General features: G+C 37.8%; 1 protein-coding gene across 2 annotated transcripts in view; it reads left to right on the top strand.

Moving 5' to 3' along the window:
* Positions 1 to 15314: 15314 nt before the first annotated feature.
* The window catches only part of LOC125659673 (uncharacterized), a 32166-nt gene continuing 31200 nt past the window's right edge, over positions 15315 to 16280 (top strand). For both annotated transcript variants that reach the window (XM_048891420.2, XM_048891419.2), the window contains exons 1-2: positions 15315 to 15504; positions 15739 to 15866. In XM_048891420.2, coding sequence (XP_048747377.1) covers positions 15382 to 15504; positions 15739 to 15866 — 251 coding nt within the window. In that variant the 5' untranslated portion in view covers positions 15315 to 15381. The remainder of the gene's footprint in view (positions 15505 to 15738; positions 15867 to 16280) is intronic.

Raw genomic sequence — 16280 nt, 5'->3', positions numbered from 1 at the left:
TCCAGTTTGACCCTTGACAATGTGACCTCAAAATCAATAAGGGTCATCTTCTTCTGAAGACGTACTGGTGTACCAAGTTTGATGTCTGTCAAGCAAAGGGTTTTCAAGATATTGAACGGACAGTATATTCCTATGTCCAGTTTTACTCTTGACCTTTGATCTCAAAATCAATAGGGATCATCTTCTCCTGAAGACGTACCAGTGTAACAAGTTTGATGTCTGTCAGGCAAAGGGTTCTCAAGATATTGAACGGACAATATATTCCTATGTCCAGTGTGACCCTTAACCTTTGACCATGTGACCTCAAAATCAATACGGGTCATCTTCTCCTGAAGACGTATCAGTGTACCAAGTTTGATGTCTGTCAAGAAAAGGGTTCTCAGTATATTGAACGGACAGTATATTCCTATGTCCAGTTTGACCCTTGACCTTTGATCATGTGACCTCAAAATCAATAGGAGTAATCTTTTCCTGAAGACGTATTCGTGTAACAAGTTTGATGTCTGTCAAGCAAAGGGTTCTCAAGATATTGAACGGACAGTATATTCCTATGTCCAGCTTGACCCTTGACCTTTGACCATGTGACCTCAAAATCAATAGGGGTCATGTTCTCCTGAAGACGTATCAGTGTACCAAGTTTGATGTCTGTCAAGAAAAGGGTTCTCTAGACATTGAATGGCCAGTATATTCCTATGCCCAGTTTGCCCCTTGACCATGTGACCTCAAAATCAATAGGGGTCATCTTCTGCTGAAGACGTACCAGTGTAACAAGTTTGATGTTTATCAGGCAAAAGGTTCTCAAGATATTGAACGGACAATATATTCATATGTCCAGTGTGACCCTTGACCTTTGACCATGTGACCTCAAAATCAATAGGGGTCATGTTCTCCTGAAGACGTATCAGTGTACCAAGTTTGATGTCTGTCAAGAAAAGGGTTCTCTAGACATTGAATGGTCAGTATATTCCTATGCCCAGTTTGACCCTTGCTCATGTGACCTCAAAATCATTAGGGGTCATCTTCTCCTGAAGACGTACCAGTGTAACAAGTTTGATGTCTGTCAGGCAAAAGGTTCTCAAGATATTGAACGGACAGTATATTCCTATGTCCAGTTTGACCTTTGACCATGTGACCTCAAAATCAATAGGGGTCATTTTCTTCTGAAGATGTACTGGTGTACCAAGTTTTATGTCTGTCAAGCAAAGGGTTCTCTAGACATTGAATGGTCAGTATATTCCTATGACCAGTTTGACCTCAAAATCAATAGGGGTCATCTACTCCTTAGGATGTACCAGTGTGCCAGGTTTGATGTCTTTCAAGCAAAGGGCTCTCAAGATATTGAACGGACATTATATTCCTATGTCCAGAGTAGATTGACCCTTGACCTTTGACTTTTTGACCTGAAAAACATTAGAGATCATCTTCCATTCATAACCAACGCACATATGAAATATCATTATCATGAAGTGAATGGTTCTCAAGATATTGAGAGGACAACATGTGGTCGACAGACCGACCGACCGACCGGCAGTTGCAAAACAATATGCCCCCTCTTTTTCAAAGGAGGGCATACAAAATAAATCACAAATAGAATAAAACGCAAAGATAAAATCATTAATGCAGACAGACAACTTCTCCAAGAGGTAATTAAATCCAGCAATTTTAATGAAGAATTGAAAAAGGAAAAACAACATCAAATGAATCTCCCAGCAAAAGAGGATGAAAGCCTAAAGAAGGATTGTATTCAGGGAGTCTGAGAATATAGTTAAATGTTTCTCATTAGAAATTTTTATGCATTCAAACGCAAGCTGAATAGCCCTTGCTTCCGCAGTATAAATTGTTCCTTCATTCGGAAGTCATGCAGAGAAAATGTCATTTGTGATTACTGCAACATCACAGACTTTATTTTGGTGTTTTGAACCATCTGTATAGATAAACATACTGAAAAAGACTTTAATATTAACCCCTTTCAAATTATATTACTTTATTCTGGCTGACTTTATGAGCCTATCAAATAAATAAAAGTTACCCCCCCCCCCCTCCCCACCAAAAAAATAACATTGTAAAAGGAAAAAAAATCCCCAAACATCGCCTTTTTAAATCAAACGTGATTTTAATCGTACTAAATATGTGTAAGATAACTGAACTTGAATCAAGTTTTACACTTGTTACAATATATACATTTATGTATCACATCAAATTTCAAAGCGAACGAGTCCGGTGTGGAAAAAAGGTTTGCCTTATTTCGGATGAATCTGTGTGAAAGTTCGTACATTTACCGATATCCTGCGGAACAGTGTTGAAACTGAAGAGATACAGCGAAAAGACGGATTTAAACAGAACAAATGTAAACTAAGGTGAATTTTACCCGCCCATAGTGAGAGGAATATTAACAGATTTATTTCATAATATATGAAATAGCTAAAAGGCTAACACAAAATTTACGCTTGGATGGAATTAAAAGTCATCTCATTATTATACGAAGTTCGGGGGGGGGGGGGGGTTATAGGAATCACTCTGTCTGTCTGTGCAGATTCGTGTCAGGGCCATACCTTCTTTGTTCTTCGACTTGAGCATACCATGTTTGACACACATGGTTTGACACACAGGTGGATCACCATGAGACGATGTGACATAGTCATACCATAAGACATGGGTGTATCACCACGAGACTCTGTCATGTACATTCATGACCTCTTTATTTGCCTTTGATCTCAAGGTCAAACTTATAGGTTTATGCCATGGATTTGTGTTCGGACTATATATTCCATTTTCTTCTACAAAAGCATACCATATTTTTATACTCCGGAAAGAGGCAAGTTATACCTACAATTAACAACACCCTTGGGAGATTGGGGTAAGCGGGGGATATTCTTAGTGAGTATTGTTTACTGTACCTCTTGTTAATGTAAAACTTATACGGTATCAATTTTGATGCACCAGATGCGCATTTCGACAAATAATGTCTCTTCAGTGATGCTCAACCGAAATGTTTAAAATCCGAAATAACAATGAAGTTTCAGAGTTATTATTGGGCAAAACTGTGCCAAAATTGTTGAGTCAAATTCGTCCAAGGATAAGAGCTATGCGTGAGGGAGATAATCCTTAATTTTTAAACGAATTTCTAAATTTTATAACAGCAATTAAATATTCATCCGTATTTTCAAGCTAGTAACGAAGTACTTAGCTACTGGGCTGTAGAGACCCTCGGGGACTAATAGACCACCAGCAGAGGCCTCGACCCAAGGGTCATAATGTAAAACTTATACGGTAACAATTTTAATGCACCAGATGTGCATTTCGACAAATAATGTCTCTTCAGTGATACTCAACCGAAATGTTTGAAATCCGAAATAACAAATTGAATGAAGTTTTAGAGCTATTACAGGGAAAAACAGTGTGCCAAAAATGTGGAGTCAAATTCGTCAAAGGATAAAAGCTATGCGTGAGGGAGATAATCCTTAATTTTGAAATGAATTTCTATAAATTTTATAATAGCAATTAAATATACATCTAAATGTTAAACTATACACCTACATATATTTAGTTTTAAAATTAACTGTCAAAAGTCCTCCCATTTAGGATTGGAGTGCTGCGGTCACTAATTCTCTGTTAGTTAACAAATAAGCCAAACACAAGATGTTTAAATTGTTGACTTAACAAGATGAATTATTTCGTTGTTTTATGCATATCACACTCCCTGATATTATATGCAAATACATATACATGTGCGTTAATGACGTTTTGTCACGGGGGGGGGGGGGGGGTATATAAACCACGTGTGTTCTTTTCATTCTCTACCCATAGGTGTCACTGCTCGCTAACACCTCTGCCAATGCCGAAATTTCAAAATTCTTGTAACAGGCTTTGTAAATTTTTACACAAACGTTTAACTTCCATTATCACCTGCATTTGGTGTTTATATATCTCAACTGATTCGATATGCAAGAGCTTGTTCTGCGTATAGTCAGTTTTTAAATCCAGGTAAGCTACTGACAAACAAGTTGATTGTACAAGGGTTTCAACAGTCTCAATTGACGTCAGCATTTCACAAATTCTATGGTCGTTATAACGATCGAGTTCGTCTATACGACCTCGCATTGGGTCAAATGCTGTCTGACGTGTTTCATTCCGATTGTTAAGCCGTTCTTGTCACACTGATTTTGACTGGTTAACTCCGTTTACCTGGTCAGGATATAGGGCTTACGCTGGGTGTGACCGGTCGACAGGGGATACTTACACCTCCTAGGCATCTGATCCCACCTCTGGTGTGTCCAGGGGTCCGTGTTTGCCCAAGTATCTATTTTGTATTGCTTATAGGAGTTATGAGATTGATCACTGTTCGTTATCTTCACCTTGCATGTAATTCATTTAATAAGTTTATGATGCAAAACTTTAATAGTTGTTTCATCTCTTGTAAACAATATCCAAATTGTTGATTTAAATCAAAATGAATCATTCACCACCAATTTTGGCGTTATCTTATCTACATTAAATCAATCTAATTCTTAAATTCCGTTTTCAGTTCAGCGTTTTAGCAACACCCCTTGGGGTCTATAAAATCATTAATACTATTGTACTTAGGATACGAAAGGTGCATTATCATCCGCCAACCACCATCAGATTTAATTACTACACCTACAGATGAAATATGGATTGTTATTCTACCATAAACAAGACGAAGTCTGCAGATAATTATCCGCCTTTTAGTGTTGCACAGGTGCAAGTGAAAACGGTAAAAGGCTACAAACAAAACAACCATAAGTTCACAATCATGACACACATCAATATACAATGTATATAACATGCAAATACGCTCTTTATGCTTCGACCGACTTTTCGACTCAGATGTGCCTGGATTTATGCAATAGACAATTTGTTTTCAAACATTTAACAGCAATGTACCAAACCGTCTCAAGGAAATCAAAATTTACTTGCTTTTAATCCATTTTCTACATGTCCCCTGTCACGGGTTTACGTTAACTGGTCTTGGGAGCTGTCACAATAGGGGACCAGTTAAGAGAAGAGCAGGCTGACGTAATCAGAGTTCTGATTTAAACCCGGGACAGGGACATGTTCAAAATGGATTAAAAGCAAGTAAGTTTTTATTTCCTTGTGACGGTTTTGTGCATTGCTGTTAAATGTTTGAAAACAACTTGTCTATTGCGTAAATCTAGACACATCTGAGTCGAAAAGTCGGTTGAAGCATAAACCGTCACCGACTCCGGCATTTACACGTTTTCCAGAATCAAAACATGAATGCTTGCGAAGAGAAGTCGATGAAGGCTATGCCTCTCGACTTCTCTAAGGAGAATATACATGTAGTGTATCCTTGGTCCCTTGTATTGTAGTCTGAACCGCTCAGAAAAGCCCTTTGATATTTCAGGTGCTGCTATTTATTTGGGTAAGGTTCAAGACGGTGAAGTAGTTTTGAAACATTAATAGGTACTTTTCCCAATACCTACAGGTCTGGCAGGATATTGGTAATTGGAGTTAGCATTTGGTGATTGAAGTCTGGGGGAGGGGGATTTGCTCTAGACATTTGAGCTTGTGGTGCTTGGGGACGAAAGCGATTAAATGGAGGGTCATTAAATATTGTAGCAACCATATGGGTGTTACCACCCCGACTCTGGTGGTAAGGCATTGCCCGAGGACAATTGGATATGGGATGGTGACCTCTATATTTGATACAAAAATGATTGTACAAGCATACCGGACGAACACAAATACCTTTATAATTGTAATCATAACATGTGTGTTGTGACTGGGAGGGAACGGAGACTGTGGATGGGGATTACCGTGCACTGGTTGGGCACATGTACATAAGCCACAGTTCGTTGTCTATATTACCCCATGGTATGGTGGGGTCAATTTTGCGATGAAGGTGAAATTGCTCGTCATAGCTCTTAAAACCCAAGCCACCAACTCTGGATGTTCCCAACCTAACATCATGAATGTATTTGAATCAACCTCGTACAGAGTCCAGATGAACTACGCAGTAGATGCTAGCATATATTTAACATGCATCCGTCCATTCTTCAATGGTGTGAATTTTGACAGAAGGTTTAGTAATTTCTCTGGTAACAACCTCACCCCTTACATTGTTTTTTTTTTGTTCGAAACCCACACGCGCCGGTGTGAGAAAGTTTCCCAGTTTACTTTTGGAAGGTCGGTGGTCTCTTCCCAGGTACATTGTATCTGGGTTCTGTCTTCCACCAATGAAAACTGGGCACCACCAGATGATTGAAAAATTGTTGAGTGTGGCGGAAAACATCAATAAATCAATCATTGTTTTTTTCTGTGGGAACAACATGGGTGTAGTGTAGAAGTAAGGCAATGTCAACATATCCTGCACTTATGATTTTTGATTTTATGTTTTGTGAAACATTACATGTACATGTAATTGCTAATTGGTGTGTGATACTCTGCAAGAAAATAGGTGCATCAAAATATGTACCTTGCACTTGATCTATCATAGAGGTACTTGCATAACTCATACTGGTGGTTGTGCATGAAACTGGCGTTGTGGGGGATGACTGTCTGTCACAGCGCTTCCCTGACACTGATAAATGGAGGGTAGAGCCACCAAATTGTCCAATTCCTGCGTCTGTATGGGTGTTGGATTACTTGTTGACCTCTTGTTTCCTCGCCGTGCAATCTGGGTTCCTCGCCTTGAAGACTGCTGTCGCGCGTCCGGGGCGCGCTTTTTGATTTCATTCGTGTCATATAAAAATTTGATGAGATCAGGATAAAAAGAAAACTGATTAACAATAACCAGGATTTTAACATTGAAAAGTTTTGTTGTCGGAGTCTGTAAGCATGTTTTCATATTTGGAAGATACTGACTTGAAATTACTTTCATTTACTACAGCTGACACACAAAAAAAACCAACCTGAAAACCGAGATCTTTTTGCCATTTTACAACATCATAACTGTATGAGTTATTTGAATTTTGATTTCAATCACAAATTGAAATGGGAGTCAAATATAGTTGTAGCTATAACAACAAATTACAGGAGTATTACACTCAGAATTAAAGTAGTGGGAATGTGGAAACTCCAGTGAAACATGTTTCCTTGCTTTACACAATGAATGATCTTTGTATATATGTGTAGTCAAGAAAAATGCTTTTGTTAAAGATTATATTAATATTAAGTTCTTAATAGTACATGCATAAAATTAGTAGAGCTTTCCCAATGTACAAAGTTCCTGCCCCCAGCAACCAAATTTTGTCCTTTTGATCTTAATGTGAATTTAAATCAATGTATTGATTGTCAATGTCATAGAGCAATACACATAATTCTTATTCTAGGAATGTTCAGATTGCAATTTTACCCCACATGATCTTCAGATAAGCAATTTAGACACCCTCTTTTTTTCTTATTTGGAGAGAACATATTCACTGATGGATTACAGAACAAGTTATTGTTATTTTCTAGAACAAACAGATATTATGCAAGAATCGTGTCGTGTATGTGGCCACATCACAACTCCAAACAGGAGGACAAGCAAAGAAAATTTTTCAGCTGAGCTAAAATCTTGTCTTGACATTGCCTTAGACTTAGAACGAGTGCACCCAAAATATATTTGTAGCTCATGTAGGCAAAAGCTATATCGCTATCGTGACAAGTTGCAGTTCAAAGAAGGAAATCATAATTCTTCAGAGAAATTCGAATCAAAATGTTCATCGTCAGTCACAGTCGATGAAATAGTGGGTTTGTTCAGAAAATTGGAACGAAGTCAGCAGCTACAATATGTAAAAGAAATAGTGAAAGATTTAGAATCTTCAAAACATTTAAAGAGTCACATTAAGAACATTCGGGAGAAGTATCCATATAACAGTGTAATAACTTTGAACACATTCAACCCTGAAGAATACCTTTCAGCTCTCGATGACACATAATTGTCAATTACTGTAAAGGTATTATATTTGGCGGAAATCGTTTTTCAACAAGTTAGCGTAGATTTAATTTAGCGCATTCCTGAATTACTTTAAACATCTAGATTTACGGATGGCATTTAGCGATGTACTTGATTTAGCGGAAGCTACGTTCCGCCAAAGGCGCTTAATAGAATACACAGACAAATGTAATACATTTACAGTATATTGGCCTATGCTGGTACGGCAAAGGAGACCTCCATGTTTCAGCACACTATACCAATTATAGAGAGCATTTATAGACTAGCAGACTTAAACTTCTTTGGAATATGATCTTTTCTTCAAAATAGTGTAACAGTTGTATTCTCGTGTACGAAAAACAAACAAGTATGTAACATAATTGGAACTGCACTACCTGCAGCAAAGTACAATACGATAGCTTCTACGTTGAGTGATTTATAAGGAGGGAAAGAAGTCACATGTCCAGGTGGTGATGTGGTATTTATGTTTGACAATGAACAAGTAGTCGGGAAGACATGGAATGTGACGGCCAACTGCAAAGTGAAAATGTCTGTTATAACAAATGTTGGAGTTGTTACATTGAATGAAACTAGAAAATTACAAAGCAACAAAAATCTTCATCCTGAAAATTGGTTATCCTCAGTTGGGAAAGAAGATTTAGTGTCGAATCTTTGCATGGAAAATAAAGATGATGAATTTGTGAAAATTTTTGTTGATAATTGTACAAACCTTCATTTTCGTGAATTGTATCATCAATTAGACTATGTAATTCAGGAGGTCAAATCACAATTACACTTTGATGAGATGACAAACTGTCATAGTGATACAATTGATGACAGTGTTAAGAAGCTTGAAATATCCAAAACACACAAAAAGTGTCCAAACTGTGATGTATCAGTGGAGAAGAGGAAGAGGAAGTGTAACACATGTAATGTAAGTTTCAGTTCCTATCAACATGACCAAGGATCTAGCGACGCAGAAAAAGCAGAGGACCCTTTCAGATCAAGCGTTAAGAAAAGGAAAGTGTCTTCACATTTTCAAAGTTTCATATATGATAAATACGATTCTCGGAGTCCATATGTTGATGTTCAGTATAGTCATGTTCAGTCCTCTCATGATGGAAAACAGCACCAAGTTACCCTGTTAGATCCTGTGTTTGTGAACCCAAATTCACTGGACAGCATGATCCTTGTTCTTAGATTTATAGGAAAGAAAGCCAATATTTCCAAATACTTACAGAGAAATGATGAGGTTGCAGGAACTGTTAGGTACTGGACATTCAACTGTTGTGATGGACTTCCTCATGGGTTAGTAAGGAAACTTGTTGAACAATATTTCACATGTTCTCTATGCAAAAAAGGTTGTTTGGGGCTCAATGAAGCTCAACACCATGAAAATCTTTTACATAATTCACAGAAAGTGATATTCCACAGAGAATTTGATTGGGTAATCTTACTTACAGGGGACGGCCACTACGAGATGAACCTCATGAAAAGCTATGTGAAGTTAAACTGGAATGTTGTGATGAAAAAATTTGTTGAGACCATGGGATTTAGGTCGGAGAAAGCCCTTCAAGCTGTATTTAATTGCTCTGATAATCATAAAACATGGCAAATAATTCTCATTTTTCATCTGGCAATGATGATAGAACTTGTTCATCCATATGTGGTTATATGTCTTAATGATAACATTTCAACAAGCCCAGAAGCATTCAGTTCATATGCCAAAGGTGCTGAACGAAGTGCAAACTTTCTCCTCATATTTTAAATAGTTTGCAGATACTCGCACGCGATTATGAATTTCAGAGTGGCCATTCGAAGAAACAACCCCGGCTTACTGAAATCTGCTAAATGGATGACAAAAGAGCTTTTTCATGGACACAATCATCCCCGCTATCAAGAGATTGAAATGTATGCGCAGTTTGTGAATATGATCTTTCCATCTGAGCTACAAAACCACTTTCATAATGTTTGTAGTGTTTCAAAATCGGGAAATGAATCCAAGGGACAAGGATTCGACTTTCTTCTGGAGGAGGAAAACAGGAATGTCAAAAGTTGGCTGAAGAGAGGAGTGCCAAGTGACTTTGTTTGGTTGACTACCTGCATAAATCACCAAGCATTAAAACAAGGGAAAGAGAAAGTTCTTTCAGGCGCCGGATGTGGAGGAAAAGAGGCAAGTGATCGAACGCTGAATGTTGATGATGCTATCCGAGCTTGGAGGGTACATGTTCGAAGCGAATGCTATTTGAATGATGGGCACAGTCCACTTTTGACATCTTTATCAGGGGATACTCTTCATCAAGGCTTGATACAATTCACATTTGAAGCAAACCGGAAGCGCTCATATCGGATGCTTGATATGATACTTCATCAATTGCCCCCAGCTGATCCAACACTAGGGCATCCTGTATATGTTCTTAAGGAAGAAGAGGAAAAGTATGGGAAATATTCAGCCCTGTCAATCTGTGATATTGATAATAAAATCTTAGACTTGATTGAAGTATTGGATGAGTGTTCCAAACAGGCATTTCTGGATATGTTTATGAGCATGTCAAAAAGGAATTCTAAAAAGGAACAGCATATTGTATTTTTGGAGGAAATAACAACCTTGGTAACAGCCCAATTGGAGAAGCTGACAGTCCCATTTGAAAAAAAATGGGGATGATTGTGAATAAAGAAAATGAACACTATGGCAAGTCCATTTTCTGTTACATTAACTATTTTTGATATAATTTGAATAATACACTGATTTGTTTTTTCTAACATGTTTCATGTTTTATTTTAGAAATTTATTATAATTTTGATATATTTCAAAGCAACCAAAGAATAATTCTTGGAAAATATTACAAAAATGATATCTACATGCAAGAAAATCATTTACAACATGTAATATAAAAAGTTTAAATCACTTTTCTCAGAGAATGATCTTTTCCTAAGTCATTACAAGATTGTTCAACATTTTAACTGGTGTTCTTGCAGATTACAATATTGGCCCTGAAGAACAAATCCTGTATGGTTTGATTGTTCAGCCTCACATGGAACATCTTGAAGTCGAACATGAATTAGCCCTAGGTAAGTATGGTATGAATTGCACATTTTTTATGCTCCCCCCTCCCCTCAATTTTGGACGAAGAGGGGCATGTTGCCTTTTTCCTATTGGCCATGAGTAGAAGATGACCCCTCTTGATTTCTAGGTCAGAAGTCAAAGCTGAGAATGATGGTGAAAGGGGGCATATATATTTTTGGCTTCACGGTGAAATTTATGTAAATCAACATCAATTTAAAAGAAGTAAAATATTTGTAACACTTAAATTTTACTCTGATCCTCAGGCTGCCAGCAAGTTCAGCTTATTACATATGATTATATGTACAATATGAACTGACTTGCACTAAAGTATCACAATGTTTAGAACTACTTTTGTTGATTATAGGAATTTCAGACGTGGACCCTTGTAGTGATGTGAATCTACAAACACCTGATCTAATTGCTCCTGGATCGACATTGATATTACCCATGCATCACATAGAATGCAATGGTGAAAGTGAGTGCTGGTTTATTAACTCTTGTAGTCTCAGACTAGCAGCCATCATATTCAGATTTAGGTCCTCAACATGCTCTCACAGAAATCACATTACAGATATGTATCGGAACTCGTCCAATTGATGTTCCACTGCCCATGTCTTTGACAAGGACTGCATTTCGGTCGAATCTGTTTAAAGGCTCAGGTACACATTCCATCCCAAACTGGGAGTCTCCAAATTCTTCTGGCATATTACGGAAATGGTGATAACTGTAATGAATGGTAATAATAAGTAATGAGATTTAAAACTAAGGGAGAAGAGTTTGCGACTAGTATCATTAATTTACATGTTTATTGTGCTGCCAGCGTAGCGAAGCAATACAGAAAGATGGGTTAGTCTGACGTCTTTCTTGTTAGCATTAAACTTTCCTATGAATAATAATTACTGTAATTATTAAGCTTATAAGTAAATTGTAATGCCTGGAGTGCTTACCCATTAATTGTTGAGACAACAACGTTGTCTGTGTGGTCCAGTCTTCGATCTCTCCGCAATGCATGGACCTTTGATAGCCATAATCTTCGAAATTCCGGAGTAAACACCCTTTCCATACTTATATATATATATAAGGATCAGTATTGACAGGGCAAGAATTCTTTCGAGAAAAGGGCTTGGCTGTTATCTGCTTAACTTGTTGGGACGGAATATCTGTCCTATGCGTCTTAATTATCATAGGACGGATATTCCATCCTTTTGCATTGAACTTGTCGGGATGGAATATCCGTCCTATGCATCTAATAACATAGGACGGATATTCCATCCTATGTGTTGGATGGAAAATCCGTCCAAAACCAAGATTATTAGTTCGGACGGAACTCCGTCCTGGACCAGACTGGTAAGCCGCGTATTTACAAATTATTTTTCAAACATAAATCTAGTGAAAATCGAGTGTAAATGTAAAACATTCATATTATCCATCTATGTACAAAATCATTGGTTAATTGACTAAATACAAATGTTAAGCATTATTTTAAATCACAGATGCCAGACTGTTGTTAATTTCTGAAATATAATACAGCCAAAATTTTTCATTACCTCTTTGTTTGAAGTGTATGTAGAAAAGGATGTGTATACCGAACCAGATTGCCAAGGCCGAGCTCGAGAAAATGCCAATAGCAGTTTCCTCATAAGATAAAGGCATGTATGCAAGGTGAAGATAACGAACAGTGATCAATCTCATAACTCCAATGAGCAATACAAAATAGATAGATGGGCAAACACGGAACCCTGGACACACATGTATATCATATTTATATAGATACTGTTATGTATAGCGACGGGATCTTTCGCCCCCTTGGGCACCCGATCGCTATGCTGTTTTGGTTTACTATTTTATGAGATGAGTTAGTCTACTAGATGGTTTGGCGGCATCTGCAGCTACAGGCTCCGCAGAGGTTGCAGCTACAGCCTTAGCTGCGGGCCCTTAAGACACAGATGTTGAATGTATTGTACCTTTGTCCTTAGACGACAAAGAAACTGTTTTTGTTGATACAGAGGTCTGTGGGAATAAATCATTCTTACAAACTTGAGTCGGCATATTCTTCACTGAGGATGATTTTAACCTGTTGCATATGATGGCAGATTTGGTTTAGGAACATTGTGCATATTGAAAAGTTTTTTGGCCTCGTGGTAAGTTAAGCGTGTGTTTGATTTAATCTTTTGTATCTCTTATTCTTTAATTCAGACTGGACATTGTTTAGAGGAGGCCATGTGGTCACTTTTGCAGTTTTTGTTCCCCACCGCAACGCGCATGAGGGCATAGAAATACCAGTGTCCGTGTATACGTCCCACTTCACTTTGTGGACTCCTGCGAAACCGCTCAACGGATTTTGTTCAAATTTTGTAGAATTGTTCGTCACCATATGTAGTACATCATCTTATGTCGCAATTTTGATTCGACAATTTTTACAGGAGTTATGGGACTTTGTTGAATTTGTACATGCTACACTATAGAAACACTTTTTGGACGCAACTCCTTCGAAACCGCTCAATGGATTTTGTTCATATTTTGTGGGATTGTTAGTCACCATGTGTAGTTGATCATATTGTGCCACCATTTTGATTTGACAAATTTTACACGAGTTATGGGACTTTGTTGAATTTGTACATACATGTATATAGTACACTATAGGAACACTTTGTGGACGCAACTCCTCTGAAACCGCTCACCGGATTTCATTCAAATTTTGTAGGATTGTAAGTCACCATATGTAGTTGATCATATTGCGCCGTCATTTTGATTCGACAAATTTTACAGGAGTTATGGGACTTTTGTGCTTCAACTTTTTTTGCGGCGGTGGGAGACATAGCTACGTATAGCAATCTTGTTGCATTTGTGTTGATTGTGACTTTTCCATCATGCCCTTCCTCACCACACCTGAAGCAGGCTTTGAAGCCTTTACATTTTGTTTGGCCAAATCCCTGACATTTTAAACAACGCAGCAGATTTGGTACAAACATTTCTATTTTAATTTGTTCAAACCTGAATCTGATATTTGTTGGAAGAATTGGCATTCCAAAAGTTAGTAAATAAGTATCTGTTGGTTCATTGTTCTCATTCCATTTTTTGTAAACCTTTTGACGTTGATCATTCCAATTCCTTTTGGATTTCCTGTTCAAGAATGTCATCCAAATCGTGATCTTTGTCAAAAAGGATGCCTTTACTTTGATTTACCCCATATTGGGATTTACCAATGACACGTATACCAGCTAGATCTTTCAAGCTCAGCAAGGAAGTAGAACATTCTGTTTTTTAAAACAGATTTCAAATGTTTGACAGATTTTGGAAATTCAATTATTCCTTGTAGACCTTTTTGTATAACAAAAGGCGAGACCTTTGCTAAAGGCTGTGTCTGTTCGTCTGATAGTTCTGCTTCAAGTGTGATGAAACGGGACCAGTGCTCAGTGACAGGGATAATCTGCTCATTATTTAGAGTGGTATCTAAAGCTGTTGAGAAACAACGTGTTTTTAAGTACATGTAGCCATAGTAAAATGAATAATATTTCGGATTCCTTGCTCCCCGCCCGCCTCGGAGCGCCAACAAGTGCGATGTCAGTTCAAAAGGACTTCCAGTAAGACCGACACCAAGGGGATACAAAACATCTATACTCTGACAAAATTTATCTGATTGACCCTAAGCCATCGTTTGATATATACATATCGACATGGAAGTGTTGGCGTATTGGAAAATTGCAAAAACGGGATATATACTTATAAGGGCATTGCAAGGACATCAATACTATGGCATGAAGATATTATCAGCCCGGCACGACCCGTCCAGCAGAAGGCGGGGCCAAAGTGGAGTGTTGGTCAATAGACAATATAAATCCCAGTGTCTGTAAACCTCAGCCACCAGGATCCCTCTCTCTGTCCCTTCGGGTTGCAACCCACGGTAATCTGGTTGCCCCTATTTTGTCGCCTCTTACGACAGGCAAAAGGGGTGCCGAGGATTTATTCCTTTCACACCCGGGTCCACATGGGGGCCTATATTTTGAAGTGCATTGAAAAGTGACATCGGTTTTTGGACGTGCTTATGGAGAAAATTGACCTGTCAAAAGTACAAAATAATGATAAAATAATTGTGCTTTTGCCCGAACTTGAAAATGTTAAGGGGGATTTATGAATTGAAACTGCCTCATTTTTGTACATGTACCAGTGCTTGTATGATTTTTGCACTGGCCTTGAATTTTTATATTTATAATTAAAATATAATGAAATGGATCGTCTGTAATGAGGGTTTACACAGCAGATTATTGTACGTGTCTATTGTGTACGATAACATCTGTGTATTGACCTCAGTTTGAGAAGATTATTTCCAACTGCGTACATGAACGTATCTTGTTTCTTATCTCACAAGGAAATACAGATTGTATATTGCTAGACTTCACATTGGTTTACTGAAATGTTTCAGAGGTGTTTGGTAGGGCTTTTGACTTTCGCATTAATTTTTAATTGCAATGTATGTTCAGCAGTGGAGTGCAATTTTGATGGAACACGAACAGTAAAACATTTTAACGAAACTCGAGTAAGTAGCCAGCTTGCAGTTAAAAGTAATCTGATATCAAACATGAAAAAATCTGAACGTGGCTTTGTTAATATCCGATATAGTCAATAGAAAGCAAATTTTGGCAAAATATTTTTTTGGTTTATTTCCTTATAGATGAAAGGTGAAGATAAACAAACAGTGATCAAACTCAATTTATCAATGAATTACTGAGTAAATGGAAGTGTTTTGATGTAAGATATCTAATACCCCTAGTTTCTTGGGACATGGCATGAACTTGAAAGGACGACATTTCAATGGGGAGATAATACATGGCACTCACAAGTATGGTCATTGAAGCGAGGAGGTGATGGACATCTATATTTAGCGTACACTGGATACTCGTAAGTAGGACAGTTGGTTTCCCGTTCAACTGTTGGTTGTTCCTTTTGAGAATGCTTTAGGGGCTATGGTCTACTAGTTCCAAAGTGTCAGAAGATTCACTTGTCCGAATATTTCCTAGTCCGAAGATTTATGAGCACGAAGAATTACTAGTCCGATGATTCACTAGTTCGAATATTCACTTGTCCAAAGATTTACTAGTCAAAAGATCCACTAGTCTGAAGATTTACCAGACCGAATATTCATTAGTCCGAAGATTTATTTACTAGTCCGAATATTCATTGTCTGAAGACTTACTAATCCGAATATTCACTAACCCGAAGGCCCAGTAGTTCGAGGGTCCACTGATTGCTTTCACGGAACATTTTGCTTAAGTGCGACAGGATCATATCTGCTAAAGATCACAAAGTACGACA

This window comes from Ostrea edulis, chromosome 9 (genome assembly GCF_947568905.1).
Source record: "Ostrea edulis chromosome 9, xbOstEdul1.1, whole genome shotgun sequence".
In the NCBI taxonomy this organism is placed as follows: domain Eukaryota; kingdom Metazoa; phylum Mollusca; class Bivalvia; order Ostreida; family Ostreidae; genus Ostrea; species Ostrea edulis.
This window is presented reverse-complemented; position numbering and strand designations above follow the sequence as displayed.